Genomic DNA, 27,972 nt, shown 5'->3' with positions numbered 1-27,972 from the left:
CGTCCTCCTATCCCGTCCTCCTATCCTGTCCTCCTATCCAGTCCTTCTATCCCGTCGTCCTATTCCATCCTCCTATCCGACCTCCTATCCCAACCTCCTATCCCGACCTCCTATCCCGTCCTCCTATCTCGACCTCCTATCTCCACCTCCTATCCCGTCCTCCTATCTCGACCTCCTATCCCGTCCTCCTATACCGTCCTCCTATACCGTCCTCCTATACCGTCCTCCTATCGCGTCCTCCTACCTCGACCTCCTATCCCGACCTCCTATCCCGACCTCCTATGTCGACCTCCTATGTCGACCTCCTATGTCGACCTCCTATCCAGACCTCCTATCCCGTCCTCCTATGTCGACCTCCTATCCCGACCAGTAATATGTGTACCAGTTATTGAAATATCTCCAGCCGTACGGAAGTTATGTGGGAACATACATTTCCCATTGATTTGCATGGGACTTTAAACAAAAACCCCGACCCTCACAAATGGGGGTAGTTAAGGGTTAAGTTAACTATCCTATATTTTAAGTGGACATATAAGTAACATGTGACCAAGTATTATCGAAATATCTCAAGCCGTTTGGAAGTTATGCAGTAACATATATTTCCCATTGACTTGTATGGGACTTTAAACATAAACCCCGCCCCTGGCAAATGGGGGTGAGTAAGGGTTAAATCACAAATCACCTATCCCATGTTTGTTGTTGACATATAAGTAACATGTGATCAAGTTTCATGTTAATATCTTTAGCCGTTTGGACGTGATGCTGGAACATACACACATACATACATACACACATACACACACACATACATACACACATACATACACACATACATACATACACACATACATACATACACACACACATACATACATACAAACATACACACATACATACATACATACACACACACACATACATACACACATACATACATACACACATACATACATACATATATACATACACACACATATACACACACACATACATACATACATACACACATACATACATACACACATACATACACACATATATACATACACACATACATACATACACACACACATACGCACATGCACACATACACACATACATACATACACACACACATACATACATACATACACACATACATACATACACACATACAGACACACATATATACATACACACATACATACATACACACACACATACGCACATGCACACATACATACATACATACACACATACATACACACATATATACATACACACATACATACATACATACATACATACACACATACACACATACACACATACATACATATATACATACATACATACACACACATATACACATACATACATACACACATACATACATACATACACACATACACACGTTGAGTTTTATATATATAGATATATGGTTGCAGAAGTATATATACTTCTTAGAGTTTCCTGCAGAATAGACAGATCCAGGCAGCCCACATCTATATCTCTCCATAATCTTTTTCCTCTGCAATTTCTTATCATTTATTGCAGCTTCTGTCCCATCATTACAGATAATTTCTATTTAGATTTTTGCAATGAGTTCCAGGTTTTCTCTTTCCTTTTCTCATTCATTAAACTGTTCCAGGAAATGAGCTGTATACGGTAAGACTAGTGTAGAGCTTGAAGCCCCAATCTAGTGGGGATAGAACATAGTGATTGAGAAGCAAAAGTTGATTTTATTTCTTTTAACCCTTTGTAAACACAGCTATTTTTTAAATTTATTATTATGATTATCCTTGCATTCTGAAAGCTATTAACTAATTAAAGCTAATTAAACTCTTTCTATAATGTAGATAATACCATTATATGTATATTTGTAATATACATTGGTTAAAAAATGTGTATATTTTTGAGTAAACAAATGATGTTAGCCTATAGTTGAACTGTGTGTCTCTGTAAGTAGACCAAATACAGGAAGTGAGGGTGGGACAAGCAGGGCTCTGTGCAGGCTCCTGGCTTGTCAATCATCCTGCTCTGTGAGCTGGAAGCCTGTCATAGAGCTCACAGTCCTACTTATCCTCAGTGCACAGAGCCCTGCTTGTCCTCGGTGTACAGAGCCCCGCTTGTCCTCGGTGTACAGACCCCTGCTTGTCCTCAGTGTACAGACCCTGCTTGCCCTCGGTGTGCAGAACCCTGCTTGTCCTCAGTGCGCAGAGCCCTGCTTGTCCTCGGTGTACAGAGCCCTGCTAGTCCTCGGTCTACAGAGCCCTGCTTGTCCTGGGTGTACAGAGCCCCGCTTGTCCTCGATGTACAGAGCCCCGCTTGTCCTCGGTGTACAGAGCCCCGCTTGTCCTCGGTGTACAGAGCCCCGCTTGTCCTCGGTGTACAGAGCCCTGCTTGTCCTCAGTGCACAGACCCCTGCTTGTCCTCAGTGTACAGAGCCCTGCTTGCCCTCGGCGTACAGAGCCCTGCTTGCCCTCGGTGTACAGAACCCTGCTTTTCCTCAGTGTGCAGAACCCTGCATGTCCTCAGTGCGCAGAGCCCTGCTTGTCCTCAGTGCGCAGAGCCCTGCTTGTCCTCAGTGTACAGAGCCCCGCTTGTCCTGGGTGTACAGAGCCCTGTTTGCCCTCGGTGTACAGAACCCTGCCTGTCCTCGGTGTACAGAGCCCTGCTTGTCCTCGGTGTACAGAGCCCTGCTTGTCCTCGGTCTACAGAGCACTGCTTGTCCTCGGTGTATATATATATTTCTGGGTAAAACAGTAAAAAATGCAGTCCTGCCATTTTTGGGGAAGTTCATTTTACGGTGTTACCTTGTTAAAATTGACTTGTTAACTTCATGATCACAGTTACACCAAATTCATCCAGTTTTTGTGATGCTTTACTACATCTTTCTTATTTTTTTCCAATAAAAAAATAATAATTGTTTTGCATTTCCTACTCTGACCCCTGTAAGTTTGACTTTTTTCTGTCTATGGAGCTGGGTGATGCAGGGTGAACTGTAGTATTTATCTATAGCACTTTGGGTTAGATGACTTTTTGATTGCTTGTTAGTCTATGTTTTTTGGAATAAGTAAAAATAAAATTATCTCTAACAACATTAACCCTGCAGGACAAATAACATTGTTTTATTAGTCAGGACATTTCCGCAGGCGGCGATACAGATTATGTGCATTTTATTTTGTAGTTTAGATTGTTTGGTTGAAAATGAAAAAAAGTGGGTGAGTAGAATTTTTTATATGGTGGATTTTAATATTTTTTTTAAACATTTTACTATTATAGGGGGTTTGCAATGCGATTGTATGGCTATGTACTGTCATTTAAAGGGGTACTCCACTGCTCAGCGTTTGGAACAAACTGTTCCGAACGCTGGAGCCGGGAGCTCGTGATGTCATAGCCCCCTCATGAAGTCACACCCCGCCCCCTCAACGCAAGTCTATGGGAGGGGGCGTGACAGCTGTCACGCCCCCTCCCATAGACTAGCATTGAGGGGGTGGGGTGTGATGTCATGAGGGGGCGGGGCTACGACTTCAAGAGCTCCCAGCACAAACTACAGCGTTCGGAACAGTTTGTTTCAAACGCTGAGCAGCGGAGTACCCCTTTAAGTGAAGCTTAAGTACCCCTATTATAGAGTGAAAATCATGGCAGGCCTAGAGGCCTTTACTAGGCCCGGCCTATCATGACAACCCAATGGCACCCCGCAATAAGCTCCTGGCCTGTACCATATTCCACAAAGGGGTTAATAATGGTATACATTATACATGACAGCCTAGTGTTGTTATGGGTTAATGTCCCTGGAAGTCTAAGGTGACTTAGTGGTTAGTACTTATAATAATATAAAGTATATGTTTATTATCATGAAGTGGTTTGGGATGGTAAAGGCATTAACATCAGAAGTTTTGGTGGGTGGGTTCGGGTGCTAAGAACGCACCAATTGCTAAAAGGAAGTGGCAGATGCCTTCAGTTGTAACCCTTTGTTTCTGTTCTGCATTCATCAGAAAGCCTGTTGCGCAACGTATAGATTCATAGAACATCTCATAGAATTTTCCAGGAATCCGTACACCACTTACCCCACCCTGTGAGGAGAGCCAAGCAGAATCCTATTATGGGAAACCTCTACAGCTCTATGATGCAGGATAATATACACGTATATACTTTTCTGCCACTCTTTTACTACACATACTCCCATTCCATGTATGTATTACCCATGCTCTATAGAGATCAATGACATTTATGAGCACAAAATGACCCAATGGCCTGTCAATAACTATGAAAGTACAGGTAATTGTGATATGCTTCTGTGGAGCTGACATCACGGATGCTAAATGCATTGAAAAATTTCCACTGAAAATTTCCCAGCAATATCATCCAAACCATTCAGATATGAAATGGTCCCAGTCAGCGAGCAAAGGTTTCAAGCCAACGGACCCGGTTATCATAAGGCATTAAAAAGGGTTGTAATATCCCAGATTCCCAGTAATGCCTTTCCATGTGCGATATTAAAACATATGGACAGGGCCGGTTATAGATCAACTCCGTAAACTTAAACAACTAATATGGACTAAACTAAAATATTGGCCCTCATTTACTAAGAGTGTCGGGTTTATCTCTGAGTCTTTCTTCATTTACTCCTTGTATTTTTCTCCCTGATTTACTAATGTGTCGCATGGGAAAAAAATTGTGTCCCACGGGTTGGAAATTGTGTCGCATAGTAAATTTTTTATATGTCCCCCGCACAGCGCACGTTATATATGTCCCCCGCACAGCGCATGTTATATATGTCCCCCCGCACAGCGCATGTTATATATGTCCCCCGCACAGCGCATGTTACATATGTCCCCCACACAGCGCATGTTATATATGTCCCCCGCACAGCACATGTTATATATGTCCCCCGCACAGCGCATGTTATATATGTAACCCGCACAGTGCACGTTATATATGTCCCCCGCACAGCGCATGTTATATATGTCCGCCACACAGCGCACGTTATATATGTCCCCCGCACAGCGCATGTTATATATGTCCCCCACACAGCGCATGTTATATATGTCCCCCGCACAGCGCATGTTATATATGTCCCCCGCACAGCGCATGTTATATATGCCCCCCGCACAGCGCATGTTATATATGTCCCCCACACAGCGCATGTTATATATGTCCCCCGCACAGCGCATGTTATATATGTCCCCCACACAGCGCATGTTATATATGTCCCCCGCACAGCGCATGTTATATATGTCCCCCGCACAGTGCATGATATATATGTCCCCCGCACAGTGCATGATATATATGTCCCCCGCACAGCGCATGTTATATATGTCCCCCGCACAGCGCATGTTATATATGCCCCCAACACAGCACATGTTATATATGCCCCCCCCCCCGCACAGCGCATGTCATATATGTCCCCCGCACAGCGCATGATATATATGTCCCCCGCACAGCGCATGTTATATATGTCCCCCGCACAGCGCATGTTATATATGTCCCCAACACAGCGCATGTTATATATGTCCCCAACACAGCGCATTTTATATATGTCCCCCGCACAGCGCATGTTATATATGTCCACCGCACAGCGCATGTTATATATGTCCCCAACACAGCGCATGTTATATATGTCCCCAACACAGCACATGTTATATATGCCCCCAACACAGCACATGTTATATATGCCCCCCCCGCACAGCGCATGTTATATATGTCCCCCGCACAGCGCATGTTATATATGCCCCCCGCACAGCGCATGCTATATATGCCCCCCGCACAGCGCATGTTATATATGTCCCCCGCACAGCGCATGTTATATATGTCCCCCGCACAGCGCATGTTATATATGTCCACCGCACAGCGCATGTTATATATGTCCCCAACACAGCGCATGTTATATATGTCCCCAACACAGCACATGTTATATATGTCCCCAACACAGCACATGTTATATATGCCCCCCCCGCACAGCGCATGTTATATATGTCCCCCGCACAGCGCATGTTATATATGCCCCCCGCACAGCGCATGTTATATATGCCCCCCGCACAGCGCATGTTATATATGTCCCCCGCACAGCGCATGTTATATATGTCCCCCGCACAGTGCATGTTATATATGTCCCCCCGCACAGTGCATGTTATATATGTCCCCAACACAGCGCATGTTATATATGTCCCCCGCACAGCACATGTTATATATGCCCCCCCCGCACAGCGCATGTTATATATGTCCCCCGTACAGCGCATGTTATATATGTCCCCCGCACAGCGCATGTTATATATGTCCCCCGCACAGCGCATGTTATATATGTCCCCAACACAGCGCATGTTATATATGTCCCCAACACAGCGCATGTTATATATGTCCCCCGCACAGCACATGTTATATATGCCCCCCCCGCACAGCGCATGTTATATATGTCCCCCGTACAGCGCATGTTATATATGTCCCCCGCACAGCGCATGTTATATATGTCCCCCGCACAGCGCATGTTATATATGCCCCCCACACAGCGCATGTTATATATGTCCCCCGCACAGTGCATGTTATATATGTCCCCCGCACAGCGCATGTTATATATGTCCCCCGCACAGTGCATGTTATATATGTCCCCCGCACAGTGCATGTTATATATGCCCCCCGCACAGCGCATGTTATATATGTCACCCGTACAGCGCATGTTATATATGCCCCCGCACAGCGCATGTTATATATGTCCCCCACACAGCGCATGTTATATATGTCCCCCGTACAGCGCATGTTATATATGTCCCCCGCACAGCGCATGTTATATATGTCCCCCGCACAGCGCATGTTATATATGTCCCCCGCACAGCGCATGTTATATATGTCCCCAACACAGCGCATGTTATATATGTCCCAAACACAGCGCATGTTATATATGTCCCCCGCACAGCACATGTTATATATGCCCCCCCGCACAGCGCATGTTATATATGCTCCCCGCACAGCACATGTTATATATGCCCCCCCCGCACAGCGCATGTTATATATGTCCCCCGTACAGCGCATGTTATATATGTCCCCCGCACAGCGCATGTTATATATGTCCCCCGCACAGTGCATGTTATATATGTCCCCAACACAGTGCATGTTATATATGTCCCCAACACAGCGCATGTTATATATGTCCCCCGCACAGCACATGTTATATATGCCCCCCCCGCACAGCGCATGTTATATATGTCCCCCGTACAGCGCATGTTATATATGTCCCCCGCACAGCGCATGTTATATATGTCCCCCGCACAGCGCATGTTATATATGCCCCCCGCACAGCGCATGTTATATATGTCCCCCGCACAGTGCATGTTATATATGTCCCCCGCACAGTGCATGCTATATATGTCCCCCGCACAAAGCATGTTATATATGTCCCCCGCACAGTGCATGTTATATATGTCCCCCGCACAGCGCATGTTATATATGCCCCCCGCACAGCGCATGTTATATATGTCCCCCGTACAGCGCATGTTATATATGCCCCCGCACAGCGCATGTTATATATGTCCCCCCCACAGCGCATGTTATATATGCTCCCCGCACAGCGCATGTTAAATATGCCCCCCGCACAGCGTATGTTATATATGTCCCCCGCACAGCGCATGTTATATATGTCCCCCGCACAGTGCATGTTATATATGTCCCCAGCACCGCGCATGTTATATATGTCCCCCGCACAGCGCATGTTATATATGTCCCCAACACAGCGCATGTTATATATGTCCACCGTACAGCGCATGTTATATATGTCCCCCGCACAGCGCATGTTACATATGTCCCCCGCACAGCGCATCTTATATATGTCCCCCGCACAGCGCATGTTATACTGTATATGTCCCCCCACAGCGCATGTTATATATGTCCCCCGCACAGCGCATGTTATATATGTCCCCCGCACAGCGCATGTTATATATGTCCCCCGCACAGTGCATGTTATACTGTATGTGTCCCCCACACAGCGCATGTTATACTGTATATGTCCCCCGCACAGCGCATGTTATGCTGTATATGTCCCCCGCACAGCGCATGTTATACTGTATATGTCCCCTGCACAGAGCATGTTATACTGTATATGTCCCCCGCACAGCGCATGTTATGCTGTATATGTCCCCCGCACAGCGCATGTTATACTGTATATGTCCCCCGCACAGCGCATGTTATACTGTATATGTTCCCCGCACAGCGCATGTTATACTGTGTATGTTCCCCGCACAGCGCATAATATATGTCCCCCACACAGCGCATGTTATATATGTCCCCCGCACAGCGCATGTTATATATGTCCCCCGCACAGTGCATGTTATATATGTCCCCCGCACAGCGCATGTTATATATGTCCCCCGCACAGCGCATGTTATATATGTCCCCCGCACAGCGCATGTTATATATGTCCCCCGCACAGCGCATGTTATACTGTATATGTCCCCCCACAGCGCATGTTATATATGTCCCACGCACAGCGCATGTTATATATGTCCCCCGCACAGCGCATGTTATATATGTCCCCCGCACAGCGCATGTTATACTGTATATGTCCCCCCACAGCGCATGTTATATATGTCCCACGCACAGCGCATGTTATATATGTCCCCCGCACAGCGCATGTTATATATGTGCCCCACACAGCGCATGTTTCTGTGCGAAATCTTTGTTTATTTTACTCCAAGATGATGATATATATAGTACCCTGACACATATATTTATTTTGTCCATATTTAGCATTATTAATATTCAGTTGTATATTTTATATTTTACTGGTGCAGTAGTACAGTAGTATATTTGTTATTTTTTTATAAAGTTTTTTCTGATAGGTTAGGATAGATAAATGAGGTGAACCAGGTCTTTTATTTATTTATTTATTATCCATGTTGCTATTCTTTTTATTTTCATGTTTTATTTTTTCATACTTTTATAAACTTTTACGATACTGACATACCAGACTTGCTCTCTCTTGCCACTATTATCATGGTTCTTTTTGCCGGCCTTGTAGCTCATGTTATATCATCATTTATCTGATTATTGTATCTACAGCAGAGCAGGTTAGTTCTTCTATAATTTTTATAGGAAAGCCGAGAAGGTAAATCCAGATACAGGTGGGTGCTGCGTGCTATGTTGCGGGGGTCCCCATCGGCGGGACCCCCGTGATCAGACATCTTATCCCCTATCCTTTGGATAGGGGATAAGATGTCTAGGGGTGGAGTACCCCTTTAATCATTTAAATCAAGCAGTAATCTCAAAGAGAGTAACAAGTACTTATGGATCTCCAGGGGGAGAAGAGGGAGACACAGCCATCAGACTGCTGACTCCTCCATTTACTAACTTGAAGCCAAAATCAAAAACAACACCACATCTAGGTCAGTTCAACAATATAGATACTTTTGTCAAAATGGTTAGCAAAAATCTTACACAACTTAAAGAAAAAAAAACATGCAATGAATCTTACTTATAAAGAAACCAAAGCACTGGAAGTTTTGCAGGCAAATTCTAAAATCACAATAAAGCCCTCCGATAAGGGGGGCAATGTCGTGATAATGGATACAGTAGATTACCGGAAGATGGTCATGAGACTATTAGAAGACAAACAAACCTATATGAAATTTGGAAAAAATCCAACCACAAGTTTTGTAGCAGAATTGAAGGCAATACTAGATGAGGCAAGAAGTGAAAATTTGATTACAGAAGAAGACTAGATGCCTCCATAATCCAAAATCAACAATAACCACTTTCTATGCGATCCCCAAGATACATAAAAAATGCCATCCAGTCCCTATCGTATCAGGGAATGACAACCTTATCCAGGGAATTAGCCAATACGTAGATCAAATCATGGCCCCATTTGTACCTACCTTACCTATCATTAAGATATGAAAGATCCCCTCACCAGACTCCAGGAGATTCACTTTTCACCTCACATCTTAATAGCAAGCCTCGATGTAGAGGCTCTCTATACTAACATACAGCACGAGCTTGGTGTAGAAGCGGTCAGACACTTCATATAAACTAAAGGGACATATTTTAAAAAAAAAAACACAATGATTTTGTAATTTCACTTCTTAGATTTCTTTTGACACATAATTATTTCACTTTAGATGTGCAATTTTACTTACAAAAAGAGGCACCGCAATGGGTACAATTTGTGCACCTAATTTTGCGAATTTATTTCTCGGGTGATGGGAAGACACTTGTTTTTTCTGCCACCATGGTGCAATACACAGAACACATTATTTTTTAGGGTTGTTTGATTTTTTAGAGAATTATTTAAAGACTTTGTTAAGACACTAAAAACTAATCAGATTGGGATGTTTTTTACTTTTGAAATTCACTTGGAGATACTTAACTTGGTGGGGGCATCCAAACAAAGATACACAGAAAGAAGACATCTACAAATAATTTCCTACAATGGAAGAGTTTTCATCCTGCCCCTCCCCCACTCAAAAAGGAGTAAACTAAGATTTTGCCCACATACTATCGCACATCGGGACCTGCGCAGTAAGAAGAAAGTAAGAGAAACACACTAAGTGTTAGCACAGGCAAGGCTGTGCACATCATCAGGTCCGGACCCATGCGCAGACCATACAAGAGAAAATAACAAATAGATTGCGCATCGGGAGCTGTGTACAAATGTCATACTGCCCAGCTCCAGTAGGAGTCAGTTTAGACTACTGACTAGCGTGATTGGTGCAGGTAAGTGATGAATTACAGGTAGGTATACCTGTCAGCAGGGCCGGTTTTAGGCTTAGCGTGGCACTAAAAGTCGTAATAGTGCACTAACCAGATTTGCACATTTTTATTCACTTCAAATACCATAAAAAATATCTAAAAAGCAATTGAAAAGTCCAATCAAAACTAAAATGGTACCGATATAAACTACAAATCAAAGCGCACACGGGGGCGTAAAGGAAAGTTGTGCAGAAAACACTATGGCCGACATTTATCATTGTCTTTAGACTGTTTTTTGTGTCTAAAAAAGGGGCAAAAAAGGAGCAAGCAGCGTTTTTTTGCGCCTTTTTTTGTCCCTTTTTGTTTACACATTTCTGCTGATTTTGAGTTGCAATTCACTGATTTTGGCAATAGACATGATATGGAAGGGTTTTATCAACTGCGCCTTTTTGTGAAAAGGAGAAAAAAAGGCGCAGAGCCACTGAAAAGTCTCTAAAACTACACCAGCCCAGACATGGTGTAGCTTTTTGGTGTATGTGAAGAGAGAAATTTCAGACAATGTGACCTGTACAAAATTTATCATATGCTCTTTGACCATTTAATACATTTTGTGTTCCTACACATTACCAGCACACAAAAAAGGTGTAAAAAAAATGCTTCACTTACACTACAATGATAAATGTGGGCCTATGTGCCAACTACACCACCAAGTATTGATGTGATTCAAAAACCTCTAAAAGGTGGAAGGGCACAACGAATGGTCCATTGTAACCGGTGGGGGTAAAAACTTCCCCTGTAAGGCCCTACTATCGCATTATTAATTCCCTTCTTGGCAAGTGTTACTCACCCTAAAAATGGCGGCCCCACACAGGAACCTCTCCCTATTTCCACCTACAAACGCTGCCATTTCCCAGGGTTTTTATGTGGAAATAGGGATTGGTTCCTGTGTGGGGCCGCTCTTTTTAAGACGAGTAACACTTTCCCCAAAAAGGTGGAAGGGAACAACATATTGTCCTTTGTAGCAGGTGGGGGTAAAATCTTCCCCCGTAAGGCCCTACTCTCGCCCTATTAATTCCCTTCTTGGCAAGTCTTACTTGCCCAAAAAAGGGAGGCCCCACACAGTAAATTCTCTCTATTTACACTTAAAAACCCTGGAAAATGACAGTGTTTGTAGGAGGAAATAGGGAGAGGTTCCTGTGTGGGGATGCCCCTTTTAGGATGAGTAACACTTGCCAAGAAGGGAATTGATAATGCGAGAGTAGGGCCTTACATGGGAAGTTTTTACAATGGACCATACGTTGTTCCCTTCCACCTTTTATAGGTCTTTGCATCACATCAATACTTGGTGGTGTAGGTGACACATGGTGTTTTTTGCACACCTTTCCTTTTCTTACATATAAAAAAATTGGGGTCCATAGATTTTATCTTAAGAAAAGTTAAGTTTTAGCTAATGCATATCCTAAATACTTACTTGTGGTCTGATGCGGAGGAATGTCTGTAACTGGGGAACAGCATCTTAAATATGTTTTGCACTATCCATATTTGTGAAGTGTTGGTGGAGGATGTGGCGGATGTCTCCTCCTTCTTGGCTGGGCAGTAGCTGCTGACTGTCCTCTATTAGATCATCCTCACTAAATAATGGAGCTGAACCCACAGCATAAGATACTTCTGTAGGGGAGGGAACAGCATAGGACAGAGGCAATGGGAGAACAGGGACTGCTCCCCGGCCATGCCAACTGAGGGTTGTGTCTGAGGAAGCCACCAACTGTTGACTGGGGGTATCAGATGTCACTTGTGATGAAGTGGATGACCATGTTAACCAATCGATAAGGGCAGATGGGTTGCTGGTCGAGACACGACCGCTAGCTGATACCAGGAGCTCAGGCCTCTTGGTGCGACTCCTGCGGCCACTCGCCCCTAGTCTGCTGCAACCTTTGCCTATGCCTGATGAATTTAGGCCTCTGCCATTCATCTGTGCACGTCCTGGCACTCCTCTGCCTGACATACTTAGTGCGTATATGAGGGGAGTTCAATGCGCTCCATTATGCTTAAAACAGTATTTGTCTACAACACCAGCAGGTGTGTACTTTTGGCTGGCCTTTCACAGTAACTAGGCCCTTAAGACTTTAACAGGAACAAAATGGTACACCACTTAGATGTATGTACGTGGCATGCACTTATGAGGGGAGTACAATGCGTTCCACTACGCTTAAAACAGTATTTGTCTACAACCAACACCAGCAGCTGTGTACTTTTGCCTGGCCTTTCACAGTAACTAGGCCCTTAAGACTTTAACAGAAAAAAATGGTATACCACCTATGTACGCACAGGTTACACATAATCAAGGATAATACGCTCCGCTACGCAACCTGTATTAGGTACGGATTATGGCTTTTAGTGCTCTGCTCACCCTTACTGGCTGGCTACTATTATCTTTTCAGTTGTTTTACACACCAGTGCTGCAGCACAAAGCCACTGTGTACTACACCCAAAATTGCACTTTCTCTCTTAATCTCTCTCCTTTCCATATCAGTGCTTCTAGGCTGGATTTGGGCTTGAGCTGAATTGCTGCTGTAAAAATACTTTTCTGTGCAACACACACTGTTCTCTGTTCCCCTCTCTCTCTCTCTGCAATAAAACGCTCATGTGACTGGCCGCAAGATGGCTGCCGATTATATTGGGCTGTGACATCACAGGGGTGGCTGGCTGCTGCTGCATGTGATTCAGGGTCATCCCACCTACCCATGTTCCTGCCTTTCCAGCGTTCCTTGACCCATGTCCTGAAATGTGAAGCTGCCATCTTTGATGCCCTGGAGCCTGGACCGCACTAAATGGAGTTAGTGAAGCGATTCGTGCAATTGAATCGTGGCAATAATTGCTTTCGTTGTGAAGCAAATTTTTCCTGAAATTCGTAACAAATTTGGATTTGTCAGATTCAATTCGCTCATCCCTACCTAAGTCAATAGCTCTTAAGGGGGTCTGAGCAGGGTCTATATTAGTGTATGGGTCTGTTTTAGGGGCTGTAATTGTTTGGGGGGGGGGGGGTCTTTGTCACAGAGAATGAACACAGCCTAATATCAGGACATGCAGGAGACCACCCGGGACAGCGTTACAATGACCCAAATATGGGACTGTCCTGCAGGATCCAGGACAGTTCAGGGTAAAGGTCTGGTCTGATGTCTTAATAAATTTAGTAGGTCTGGTTGTGGGACTGTATTTATTTATGAAGGCTGACCTTGGGTCTGTATTTAGGGCTTTTGGTTGGCATCTGCATTTGTCTAAGATGGTATGACCTTTTGTAGAGTGTTTGGCATGGGCTCGCTCTGTATTTATTTTGGGGCTTTGTTTTTTGCCTGAACTTCAGATTCTTTCTTATGTCACATTGGGATAGTCATATTTATTACTAAATTTCCCCTCTAATGCCCACCATGTTTTGTCCAGGGGCTTCCACAGTCCTTGACCAAGCCCTTGAACACACTTTTTGTCAAAGCCACCACATGTCTTACTCGAGTGGGAAATTCCAGTTTCCCTGCGGTTCACAAGAACACAATATTGTTCCTGATAGATGTGTGTGTCCAGCAGTCTGGAAATAACTTGTCTTCAGGATGTAAGGGGAAAACAAACAGCATTCTGTCCAAGCCTACAGTCTGGTCTCACAAGTGACAGATCCCATTACTTGGTCTTGGGTAAATTGTTGTTTAGTACAGTAAACAGAGGCCACAAGTCATAGAAAGGATGTACAGCAGGCTGGATCATCTGAACAAGAACATTTATTATCATGGAATTATAGTCCCAAAATTTTAAAGCTTAACATTTATTAGATATTCTTAAAAAGTTTATATACAGTACCCAGAACCTGTCTTCAAAAAACAAATGTGCATATGTAATCATCAAAGCAGAGTGATAAAAGACTAGACGAAAAAGAAAAAAAAGGGGTGCCACACAGCGTATCAGAAGATACCCCCAAACAAGACACATCAAGGAGAATACTGATCAATTATGCCACATTGTACATCATTCTTAATGAGAAATACTTGTGCCTCCACAGTTCCTATTAGCAAAATACATGTGTCCGAACTGTTTTCCCCCTAAACTGGATATTGGGGTTCATCAGGGAACTTAAAATAACAGAACAGTGATTTCTAGATTAGAAAAGCTCAGAAAACCTTGGCGAATCAAAAAATCATAGCCAGATGAAATAAACCATATGGGTAAAATAAAGCATGGGGTGATACCTTGGGTCCAATTTGGACCACTTACTCAGATCCTATTCGGTTTGGCCAATGGACCATCTCAGTCTGCTAGTAAAAGGCCGTCCCACTCCTGCCAGACTGCCCAGCTTCCTTTGAAGGGGCACAATCAGCCCATTAGATTCAATGACTGATCATACGGCTGCAACATACAAAGGGCGCCGCACAGTCCCTTCCTAGCTGCATTATTTATGCTTCTCATAAAGTTGGGTGCCCAATAGGAAAGATATAACTAGGACCCCTTTTATAGTGAGTAAAATAGAATGACAATAGATAATGTAGGTTATTGTAGATATAGGAAAGAACTTGTATGACAGCGGTTATTAAAGGGTTAAGCATTGTGTCGTCTTAACCCCCCTGAGAGCCTTGCCCAGCCCAAAACACATGTGTTACTTAATCTTACACTCATAGAAATGATCCAGATGTCTCAAAGTCAAGGAGTGAATGTTAACATGAAGCAGATGTGGTAGCATTGTTTCCCATATATTATATAACCTATATGGGGTGTACTGTAGCTTTAATGTACATTTTCAGTAAATAGACCATAAAATGTTGTGTATCTTACATGATATGTAGCACGTAGTACTATATTTGTACTATATTTGTTTAAAAAATGTAATTGAAGGTATGTAGGTAGTGCCCTGCCATACATAGTTTTTCACATTTTTTTGTTGTTGTTGTGGGACGATAGGACTTACATAGTGAGTCTATCTATGTCTGCACAACTGTTACTGTCAGGGGCCACAAAACAAGCAAAACTTGTGCATTACTGCATAGTCCTGACCTGAGCAGACGCCATGGGGGAGATTTATCAAAACCTGTCCAGAGGAAAAGTTGCCCAGTTGCCCATAGCGACCAATCAGATCACTTCTTTCCTTTTTAAAAAGGCCTCTGAAAAATGAAAGAAATGATCTAATTGGTTGCTATGGACAACTCAGCAACTTTTCCTTTGCACAGTTTTAAATAAATCTGCCCCATAAATGTTCAGCATAGAGTGAAAAATTTACCAGCAAATGGTTGACCATGTGGAAAAGTAGAACATGCCAAATGTGGCATCTTTTTAGGTGTCAAAACTGTAATAAATCATCTATTTATGACATAAATTTCAGATTAGAATCAATTAAGACCAGAACATGAGCAAGTAATGTCAACAATTGAGTAAAATTATTAAAATTCTACATGCTCGATCCTTCTTTCACTTATCAGGGAGAGTCGGGAGACCCACATACACAGAAGATAGTTGGCTGGCCCTACCAAAATCAGAACATTTGGCAAAATTGCTCTCTAATTCTCTATTAACCCCCTTATATACCATAGATTTAGTGCGGTGGCACAGTACAGAGTTATTACCCCGCCCCGTGCTGCCCTGTCAGGTAGCCTCCCTGAGGTGTCCCCTGGGCCCCCCTTACATCCGTCCCCTCATGTACATATGTTTTGCTGTGGTGTCCCGGTATCGTATTGCATACCGTACCTAGTGTAGAGGTCCCCAAAGTCAGAGTAACTATGCTCAGGTAGGGTCACCCAGGTGGGGCAGCCCCTAGTCGCCGCTCTTCTACTCTAATTCTATAATGTTGATATATGTATATATTTAGTAACAGTATATATTTAATATAATGTATAGTATACTTACCTTGTTTAGCGTCGCAGGACCTTAGGTCATGTGACCATGTTAATATCCTCTATGGTATGTTAGAGGACCTTTGGAGGTCCTTGGGTCACATGTTACCCATGATCCTTTGTAATGGTGATTGACACAAGTATGGACCAATTAGCACTAGTCCAGCCCCTGCCCATATAAGGAAGCTGCGTCCAATTATCGCTCTCTTGGGTTGCTGCTCTCGTGGATGCCAGACTAACAGGACAGATCTGCGCAGCTTTCAAAGACAAGCTAGGGCTGAAAACCTACCGGCCTCAGCTGAACTAAAACCGTGAGTTCTAAACTAATCCCAGCTAAAGCTAGCGTGACTACTGGACCGCAACTAATTCCCCTAAATCCAGTGGAACAGCGCATATTACCTAAAAGACTCTAAATTGCTAAAGTCCCAACCTTTGTCAATCTCCAAGAAAGCAGTTGTATGTATAGAGACTGTTCCGGTTATGAAGCTTGCAGAAAATCTTCAGTAAAAGTTACACCTATTTTAGAAAACTCTCCGGTTGTTGACATTCCATTATTATCTACCTCCCTATCGCTCTTGGGAAGGGTGGCGGTAGGACAAGCATTACTGAGGAGCCCTCACCCTGGCGTCACGAATAGCAAGGGTTAACAAACACCCTTTAGTCACCACACAGCTACACTCCCCATACCCTACATCCCCCAGGCTATCACATTGCCATTTATTATGCTGTAAAGTGTGTAAAGAAGTGTTATAACTTTAAGAAATGTTCCCATGTGATTCTTCAGTTGTCATGTGAGTTATCATGTGATTGTTACCCAGGAGGTATCAGTGACCAGGTGACTCAAAGGGGTACTCTGGTGGAAAACTTTTTTTATTTTTTTTTAAATCAACTGGCTCCAGAAAGTTAAACAGATTTGTAAATGACTTCTATTTAACCCCTTAAGGACCAAGGACGTACCGGTACGTCCTTGGTCCTGCTCTCCTGATATAACGCGGGGTTACATAGTAACCCCGCGTCATATCACGGCGGGCCCGGCGTCATAGTGAAGCCGGGACCCGCCTCTAATAGCGTGCAGTGCCGATCGCGGCGCCGTGCGCTATTAACCCTTTAGCCGCGCGCTCAGAGCTGAGCCGCGCGGCTAAAAGCAAAAGTTGCCGGCTAGCTCATTCGGGCTGTTCGGGATAGCCGCAGCGAAATCGCGGCATCCCGAACAGCTTACAAGACAGCGGGAGGGCCCCTACCTGCCTCCTCGCTGTCCGATCGCCGAATGACTGCTCAGTGCCTGAGATCCAGGCATGAGCAGTCATGCGGCAGAATCGTCGATCACTGGTTTCCTATGAGAAACCAGTGATCAACATAGAAGATCAGTGTGTGCAGTGTTATAGGTCCCTATGGGAGCTATAACACTGCAAAAAAAGTGAATAAAGATCATTTAACTCCTCCCCTATTAAAAGTTTGAATCACCCCCCTTTTCCAATAAAAAAAAAAAAAAAAGTGTAAATAAAAATAAACATATATGGTATCACCGCGTGCGGAAATGTCCGAATTATAAAAATATATCATTAATTAAACCGCTTGGTCAATGGCGTGCGTGCAAAAAAATTCCAAAGTCCAAAATAGTGCATTTTTGGTCACTTTTTATATCATTTAAAAATGAATAAAAAGTCCTATCAATAAGTCCTATCAATGCAAAAATGATACCGTTAAAAACTTCAGATCACGGCGCAAAAAATGAGCCCTCATACCGCCCCATACATGGAAAAATAAAAAAGTTATAGGGGTCAGAAGATGACAATTTTAAACATATTAATTTTCCTGCATGTAGTTATGATTTTTTCCAGAAGTCTGACAAAATCAAACCTATATAAGTAGGGTATCATTTTAATCGTATGGACCTACAGAATAAATATCAGATGTCATTTTTACCGAAAAATGTATTATGTAGAAACGGAAGCCCCCAAAAGTTACAAAACGGCGTTTTTTTTTTCAATTTTGTCGCACAATGATTTTTTTTTCCGTTTCACCGTAGATTTTTGGGCAAAATGACTGACGTCATTACAAAGTAGAATTGGTGGCACAAAAAATAAGCCATCATATGGATTTTTAGGTGCAAAATTTAAAGAGTTATGATTTTTTAAAGGCAAGGAGCAAAAAACGAAAATGCAAAAACGGAAAAAACCCCGGTCCTTAAGGGGTTAAAAATCTTTACCCTTCCAGTACTTTTTAGAGGCGGTATGCTACAGAGGAAATTCTTTTTCTTTCTGAATTTCTTTTTTGTCTTGTGCACACTGCTCTCTGCTGACACCACTGTCCATGTCAGGAACTGTCCAGAGCAACATAGGTTTGCAATGGGGATTTTCTCCTGCTCTGGACAGTTCCTGATATGGACATCAGGTGTCAGCAGAGAGCACTGTGGATAAGACAAAAAAGAAATTAAAAAAGAAAATAATTTCCTCTGTAGCATACAGCTGCTAAAAAGTACTGGAAGGGTAAAGATTTTTAATAGAAGTAATTTACAAATCTGTTTAACTTTCTGGAACCAGTTGATAAAAAAAAAAAAAAAGAAATGTTTTCCACCGGAGTACCCCATTAACCTCTTAAGGACCCATGACGACGTCGCCCCGTGTCATAGCACGTCAGGCCCGGCCTCTTACAGCGGCCGGGACCCGTGGCTAATAGCGCGCGGCATTGATCGCGGTGCCGTGCGCTATTAACCCTTTAGACGCGGCGTTTAAAGTTGCATGCAGCGTATAAAGTTAAAGTAAAACCATATATGTTTATTTTCATTTTTATTTACATTGTTTTTCTTTATGGGAAAAGGGGGGTGATTCAAACTTTTATTAGGGGAGGTGTTAAATGATCTTTATTCACTTTTTTTTTTTGCAGTGTTATTGCTCTCATAGGGACCTATAACACTGCACACACTGATCTCTCCCATAGGGACCTATAATACTGCACACACTGATCTCTCCCATAGGGACCTATAACACTGCCCACACTGATCTCTCCCATAGGGACCTATAACACTGCACACACTGATCTCTCCCATAGGGACCTATAACACTGCACACACTGATCTTGTACATTGATCACTGGTTTCTCATAGGAAACCAGTGATCGATGATTCTGCCGCTTGACTGCGCATGCCTGGATCTCAGGCACTGAGCAGTCATTTGGCGATCGGACAGCGAGGAGGCAGGTAGGGACCCTCCGGCTGTCCTGTAAGCTGTTCGGGATGCCACGATTTCGCTGCGGCTATCCCGAACAGACCACTGAGCTAACCGGCATGGTATCGCCGCGTGTGGAAATGTCTGAATTATAAAAATATATCATTAATTAAACCACACGGTCAATGGCGTGCGCGCAAAAAAATTCCAAAGTCCAAAATAGTGTATCAATATACATATAATAGTGGATCAATAAGTCCTATCAATGCAAAAATGGTACCGCTGAAAACTTCAGATCACGTCGCAAAAAATTAGCCCTCATACCGCCCCATACACGGAAAAATAAAAAAGTTATAGGGGTCAGATGACAATTTTAAACGCATACATTTTCTTGCATGTAGTTATGATTTTTTCCTGAAGTCCGACAAAATCAAACCTATATAAGTAGGGTATCATTATAATTTTATGGACAGACAGAATAAAGATAAGGTGTCATTTTTACCGAAAATGTACAGTGTAGAAATGGAAGCCCCCAAAACTTACAAACTTTATTTTTTTTTTTTTCAATTTTGTCTCACAATGATTTTTTTTTTCCGTTTCACCGTAGATTTATGGGTAAAATGACTGACGTCATTACAAAGTAGAATTGGTGGCGCAAAAAATAAGTCATCATATGGATTTTTAGGTGCAAAATTTAAAGGGTTATGATTTTTTAAAGGTAAGGAGGAAAAAACGAATATGCAAAAACGGAAAAACCCTCAGTCCTTAAGGGGTTAAGGGTGACCAATGGGATCCCACCAGAGTCTCCCCAATAAAAGCCCTGGGAAGAGTCGCTTCTCTCTCTCTTTCTGCTAAGGCTGGGTTCACACCACATTTTGTAACTAAGGTTCCTGTATACTGCTGGGAGGAGGGGGGGGGCTTAATCGCGGTGCCTGCACTCAGCCGTATTCGGTAACCATATTTAATGCATGTCTATGAGCTTACCGGAGGCAAAAACGTGGTCGACCGCGTTTTTGCCTACAGTCAGGAAACCGCATACGGCCGAAAATGAAGCCGACCGGAGGCTGCGGTTCACTCCGGTTGGCTTTTAAACATGCATTAAATACGGTTCCCGAATACAGCTGAGTTCGGGTGCCGCAATTAAGCCCCGCCCCCCTCCTCCCAGCCGTATACGGGAACCGTAGTTACAAAACGTGGTGTGAACCCAGCCTAAGCTGAGGTCCAGTGCAGTCGAGTCTAAGAGTGTGTCTGGAGTCATAGAAGGCCTCAAGTCCAGTCTGCAGCCACAAGCTACAAGTCTACAAGTAATCTAAAGTCACAGCATTGTCAGTCACAAGTCAGTCAAGTCAAAGTCATCTGTCAAGTCAGCGTGGCCTGCACTAAATTGTCCCGTTCTACTACAAGTCCCAGCAAGCCCTTAAGGTCTCTGAAGTCACTGGTCACCTCCGTAGGCCAGGCTACACTGTATAGACTGCACCATCTGTCACTCAGTAAAGCTACCATTGTTCGTAACTTGGCGTTGTCATTATTGCCCCTGTGCCTAGCCCAGGATACAGCGCTATACCTTCGGGTGGTATCGAGGATACACTATGCCCTGGCGTCACGAATACAAGGGGTTAATGCCATCTGCCCCTAGGGTAATTCCATCTGCCCTGCATCTCACATCCCCATACCACAGTAGTACGAGACAATACTGTAGACCAGTGTTTTCCAACCAGGTTGCCTCCAGCTGTTGCAAAACTGCAACTCCCAGCATGCCCGGACAGCCATTGGCTGTCCGGGCATGCTGGGAGTTGTAGTTTTGCAACAGCTGGAGGCACCCTGGTTGGGAAACTGCTGTAGACAGTACTTGCACTTCCAGTGGTGACACATAACAAGATATCTATCAAGGAGGCCCCTTGGTGACCACCAGTTATTAACCCCTATTTTACCCTACATTAGCTATAGGGGATGCAAAGGTAGCAGTTTCCGTGGGCCCTGGTGCCCAAAGGGGCCCTAAAGACAACTCTGCTCCATAGGAAAATACCAGTATTATAAACAGCACATGGTAGACATTAAAGATTTAGCATTGAGGCCCAGAAGTTACAAGTTACGCCTCAGCCTAGACCACCAGCAAATAAAATATACACACCTTTAATAAATCACAGACCATTATATATTAAAGGGGTATTCCCATCTGAAGAAGTTATTCCCTAAACACAGGATAGGGACTAACAAGCTGATCGGTGGATGATCAACTTCTGATCCCTGTTTGAGGGACAAAATTTCCCCCAGAAAGAAATGAAAGTGAAAGCAAAGTGATCTTTATTGTGGCAACCACTAGGAAGGCCAAACTGCAACTTTCACTTTTTTTTTAATTTTTAAATCAACTGGTGCCAGAAAGTTAAACAGATTTGGAAATGACTTCTATTAAAAAATCTTTACCCTTCCAGTACTTTTTAGCAGCTGTATGCTACAGAGGAAACTCTTTTCTTTTCTAATTTATTTTTTGTCTTGTCCACAGTGCTCTCTGCTGACACCTGATGCCCGTATCGGGAACTGTTTAGAGCAGCATAGGTTTGCTATGGGGATTTTCTCCTGCTCTGGACAGTTCCTGATACGGGCATCAGGTGTCAGCAGAGAGCACTGTGGACAAGACAAAAAAAGAAATTCAAAAAGAACAGAATTTCCTCTGTAGCATACAGCTGCTAATAAGTACTGGAAAGACAAACATTTTTTTAATTGAAGTTATTTACTAAAAACATTTTTTTTTCTCCCCACCGGAGTATCCCTTTAAGCCCCACTTACACCCTAGACCACCATGGAAGAAATTATGAAGTTCCTCTTTTACACTCCACTCCTATAACCACCTGGAAAGCTTTAAATATTATTTCTACTATTGTTTACTGTCAATACCTGCGACGTGTAATCCAGTGTATTTTGGGTTCAGGCCACATAGGACGGAAATGCTGTGGGTTTTCTGCAGAGGACCATATGCAGCATTTCTGCATGTAAACACACAGCATATCCTCCCCATGTGAACATACACTTATACACTTATTACTGCTTCATTTTAGGGACAAATGCTCTTTGTAAGTGACATGGAGCACATATGGAGGGACAATACAACAATATATGATCACGGTCTATATAAGCCACCTACTGTAGTTATGTTCAGCAGGTTCTCACTGTACTCCACTAGAGAATAACATCCTCCTAAACCGAACTGATAATTGTTAATCCACTAATGGCCGACTAATCCGACTCGTCATTCAGCCAAATATAACAGCCAACTGGGGAATTAAGTTTCAGTAAAGTCAATACAACCTGAGTAAGATAAATTTTGGCCTAGTTCCAAGGTCCCCCACAGCAGTGCCAGTTTCCCCATCACACTTGTGGTTGGCATTCTACCCTGACTAAGTTAAACAGTAAAGACCAGAAATATTACCTGGAATTCCTTAATAATAAATAAAATAAAAAAAAGCAAAAAAAAAAAAAAAAAATAGTTTCAAGGGGTACTCCGGCGGAAAACTTTATTTATTTTTATTCTTTTTTAATGAACTGGTGCCAGCAAGTTAAACAGATTTGTAAATTACTTCTATTAAAAAAATCTTTACCCTTCCTGTACTTATTAGCAGCTGTATGCTACAGAGGAAATTCTGTTCTTTTTGAATTTCTTTTTTGTCTTGTCCACAGTGCTCTCTGCTGACACCTGATGTCCATATCAGGAACTGTCCAGAGCAGGAGAAAATCCCCATAGCAAACCTATGCTGCTCTGGACAGTTCCTGACACGGACAGTGGTGTCAGCAGAGAGCACTGTGGATAAGACAAAAAAGAAATTCAAAAAGAACAGGATTTCCTCGGTAGCATACAGCTGCTAAAAAGTACTGGAAGGATTAAGATTTTTTAATAGAAGTAATTTACAAATCTGTTTAACTTTCTGGCACCAGTTGACTTATAAAGACCTAAAAAAAAAATGTTTTCCACCGTAGTACCCCTTTAAAGGGGTACTCTGGCGCTAAGACATCTTATCCCCTATCCAAAGGATAAGGGTTAATATGCCTGATGGTGGGGGTCCCGGCGCTGGGGACCCCCGTGATCTTGCACACAGCACCCTGTTACAATCAGTCCCCGGAGCATGTTCGCTAGCGATCACGGGGCCAGAGCATTGTGACATCACGGCTCCGCCCGTCACACTCCGCCCCCTCAATGCAAGCCTGTGGGAGGGGGCGTGACAGCTGTTAAACCTCTGCCCACCAAGGAAGGTTGTTCCTGCGGTCATACTACTGTCGTGCTTCGTTTCTGCAGTTGGATGAGCCGCAGAACCAGGCACAACCACAACTCTATGCTTCGGGCTATGTTTGTAGAAACAATGAAAATGATGTTGCACTTGCAGGAACGCAGCGGCCTATTCAGGTGGTCAGATCACCAGCAATTTAATATTTAGGCCCCATTATGTGGCGATGTGACCAAAAGTCCCCCAAAAAAACTTAAAAGAAGGGTAGATCATAGAGGATGGAATTGCTCCATAAAGTGGGCTAGACATACTTGTACATATTACTTTATCTGAGAGCATCCTTACATAGGAGTTGGTAGGATGTTAACACCACGTCTTGATTCCGGTCTACATGGCAGTATAGCACCCCTTTAATACCTCAGGCTGACATGGGTATAGCATGTCCATACTGTATGCCTGCCAACCTTACCTGCTTTCTTAGCAACAAGATTGTCTGAGATTACTGGTAACTAAACTTCCACCGGGTAAAGGGCAAGAATGATGCAGTACTAAGTCCCAGACTTTTATTTATATCAAATTATGGTAAAAGTAAAGGACAAACATCTCCATTTAAAGGAAATGTCCACTTTGAACATTTACTTTTAGTGTAAAGGGTCCCCAAACAAAAGGCTGATCACAGGTCAAGGACTCTTAGCTATCCACTGCAGTCAGTTCAATGGGGGGAGTTCAGAGGAAAAGTTGCTGAGTTGCCCATAGCAACCTATCAGATCGCTTCTTTAATTTTTAACAAGGTTTCTGCAAAATGAAAGAAGCGCTCTGATTGGTTGCTATGGGCAACTCAGCAACTTTTCCTCTGCACAGCTTTTGATAAATCTCCCCCAATCTCCCTACAGCCCCACCTCAGGTGAAATGAGGTATTGCACAGTTGCCATTGATATCAATTGGCTTTCTGTGTCTTGCTGGGTCCTCCAGAAAGAGAAATGATCTTTGTATGCACTAATGGATCCCGCTAATGGATGACAATCCTAAACGGAAGACCAGCCTCTATTAAAGTGTACCTGTGGCTTTAAAAAACTCTAGAGACACATCAAAAGTTTTTATCGGTCGGGGAGTTAGACTGTGACCGATGATGAGAACGATTGGGCAGCTCCATGCTCCTCTCCCCACTCTATGTCTATGAAACCTAAATGGCCCCATAGACTTACATTGTAAGTCTGTCCATGTCACATGACACTGAGTCGGAGAGAACACACTAAGTGAAGACTTCTCCCTGGTTGTTCTTGTGATGTCCCAGTATGGGATATAGTCCTGTACAGTACTTAGGTCCTGTCAGGTTGAGTCCCTCTGTGCCCTAGGGGCTCTCCTGCAGCGTCTCCCCCATTGTGTTATATGTATTAGATATAAAGAACCTTTGAGGACCTTTGAGTTAGTCACATGATAATGTTGTCACATGTTCAATTCACATGTTTGTTACCCAGGGAGCACCAGCTAACCAGGTGACCTGCAGCTTGACCTATGGGCTCCTTGCTCAGCCCCCCCCCCCCCTTTATAATAGGGGAGATACTACAATCTCTCTCTTTTTGACCATTCATTGCTCTTAGATCCTGAGCTCAAGTCCAGTCCAGACTACTCAGAGCCGGTGTCCAGCACACCTGGAGGTCTCAAGCCTAAATTACAGCCACAAGTCAGTAAGTCAAGTCATCTCTGTCTGCTGTCACTATCTTCAGTCAAGTCAAGTCTATCATAGTCAGCGTGGCTGTCCTAAAGTCTGTCAAAGTCACTGCCAGTCCCAGCAAGCTGCAAGGTCCCCTCCGTGTTACTGGTCACCTCTCTGGCATCCTGGCCTAGCTGTAAAGACTGTACCATCTGTCTACCTCAGTAAAGCTACCGTTAACCCTAACCTGATCTTGGACTATTATTACCCTGCCTAACCAAGAGATAGCGGAGCTACCTTCGGGTGGTTACTTAGGAAAACCACGCCCTGGCGTCACGAACATCTGCCCCATATACCTCATCGCACCCCCGTGCCACACCACATTCTCTTGATTGATCTGGGTCAGAATACTTATACCCGACTGATCAAAAGTTTTGGTTTGTCTTTACAACAGTGTTTCCCAACCAGGGTGCCTCCAGCTATTGCAAAAACTACAAAACCCAGCATGCCCAGACATGCCACCCCTCCTATCCCTGCTATTGGCCGGTGAGAAGCGACGGGGGGTTAAAGTTCGGTTCCCCCGTTCTGCCCACCCACTGTATTCCGGGCAGAACGGGGGGAACTGTCCTGTGACCAGAGGTCACTTACCATCGGCGGTGATCAGCAGCTGCGATGATGTGCGGCTGGCTCCCTGGTGCAGACTACGGAAGCCGGTGAGTTGCCTAGCAACATCTGGAGGGCTACAGTTTGGTCTCTAAACATGCTAGGAGTTGTATTTTTGTAACATCTGGAGGGCTACAGCTTAGAGACCACTATACAGTGGTCTCTAAACTGTAGTCCTCCAGATGTTGCAAAAATACAACTCACAGCATGCCCAGACAGCTGTTTGGGCATGCTGGGTCTTGTAGTTTTGCAACAGCTGGAGGCACCCTGGATGGGAAACACTGCTCTACAAGATATTAAAATATTTTTTTAAATGAAAATGTATGTTCTAAACCAGACAACCCCTTTAAGACTCCTGTTCTCCATCCAAAGTCTGCATCGGAGCTGCCCCACTAGTGGTCCAATAATTCAGGACTTTTTCGCTCTATAACGCCCCCTGTCTGCCCTGCATACCACCAACGTATTGTAAGTGATAGGGCTGCGATTACACCATTCGAAACGCCCTCTTAATCTATGAATCACGTAATAAAGTATGTCCTTAGATTGTGTTACAATAAACTCATGACTTATACATTCGCCGGTGACCTCATGAAGTGCGCTGAAGATGCTATTAGTAGGAAGGATCAGGAATCGCAACGGGTTAAATCCTGGCTGTGTGTCACCTCTGCAGAGATTGCATAATTGACATTCAGCAGAACATGGACACAGTACACACCGTCCTGTGACGTCGCTTCACCGTGCGCCTGCAAAGACCAAGCTGGCATCATAATGCACCGGGCACGTCGCAGCAGAAGTTGCAGCACGGCGCAACCCTGGTCGCTGCAGACGTAGAATCCTTCTAAGACAATGGAATCAGTGTGACTCAATACGTATTCGATAGAAATGGATAGGTGACTATATATATATATATATATATATATATATAACAAGAAATAGTCGCCATGCACTTACCCGTCATCAGATATATTGACTCCGGTGATCAGATTTTGCCCACTTGGTGCATAGTCCCAGGGTTCCTCCACAATGCCTATATAATAGGTTCTTGTAAGCGAAAGCCCCAGTCCAGACAAAGAGCTGAGGAGCAGCAGAGTTTCAATGGTCGCACAGTACAGAGAAGGCATTTGTGTGTCTGTCAGCAGCAGCCAGACGGAATGAAAGGCTTCCAGCTTTGCCTGCTCGGAGAGGAGACTCTTAATAACACAGGACACTCCTCCTGCCAGCCAGAGGCCGGGTCTGGACACTTGAGAAATTGTGCGAGGAAGATTAGTAGAAGTGGCAATAGTCACAAGAGAAAGATGAGCCGCAGCTATGTGTAGGGTAAAAGCAGACACAATGCAGCACCAGCGTCCGAAAAAATCTTAAAGGGGTACTCCGGTGGAAATATATACCGTATATATATATTTTTAAATCAACCGATGCCAGAAAGTTAAAGGGTACCTCTCATCAAATAAACTTTTGATATATTTTAGATGAATGAATGTTGAATAACTTTCCAATAGCATGTTAATGAAAAATATGCTTCTTTCTATTGTATTTTTCCCGATCAGTCCTGTCAGCGAGCATTTCTGACTCATGCTGGAGTCCTAAACACTCAGAGCTGCCAGCCTGCTTTGTTCACAGCCAAACAGGCTGTGAACAAAGCAGGTTGGCAGCTCTGAGTGTTCTCCTTTGGGAACAAAGCAGACTGGCAGCTCGTAGTGTTTAGGACTCCAGCATGAGTCTGAAATGCTTACTGCTAGGAC

General features: G+C 43.7%; 1 protein-coding gene across 1 annotated transcript in view; it reads right to left on the bottom strand.

Moving 5' to 3' along the window:
* Positions 1-27,551, bottom strand: part of HEPHL1 (hephaestin like 1) — a 112,494-nt gene extending 84,943 nt beyond the window's left edge. Inside the window, exon 1 of the mRNA XM_056561481.1 lies at positions 27,182-27,551. Coding sequence (XP_056417456.1) covers positions 27,182-27,351 — 170 coding nt within the window. The 5' untranslated portion in view covers positions 27,352-27,551. The remainder of the gene's footprint in view (positions 1-27,181) is intronic.
* Between the last annotated feature and the right edge of the window lie 421 nt (positions 27,552-27,972).

The sequence above is a fragment of the Hyla sarda genome, chromosome 2 (assembly GCF_029499605.1).
Source record: "Hyla sarda isolate aHylSar1 chromosome 2, aHylSar1.hap1, whole genome shotgun sequence".
In the NCBI taxonomy this organism is placed as follows: domain Eukaryota; kingdom Metazoa; phylum Chordata; class Amphibia; order Anura; family Hylidae; genus Hyla; species Hyla sarda.
Note: the sequence above shows the minus strand (reverse complement) of the source record. Positions and strands in the feature narration are given on the sequence as shown.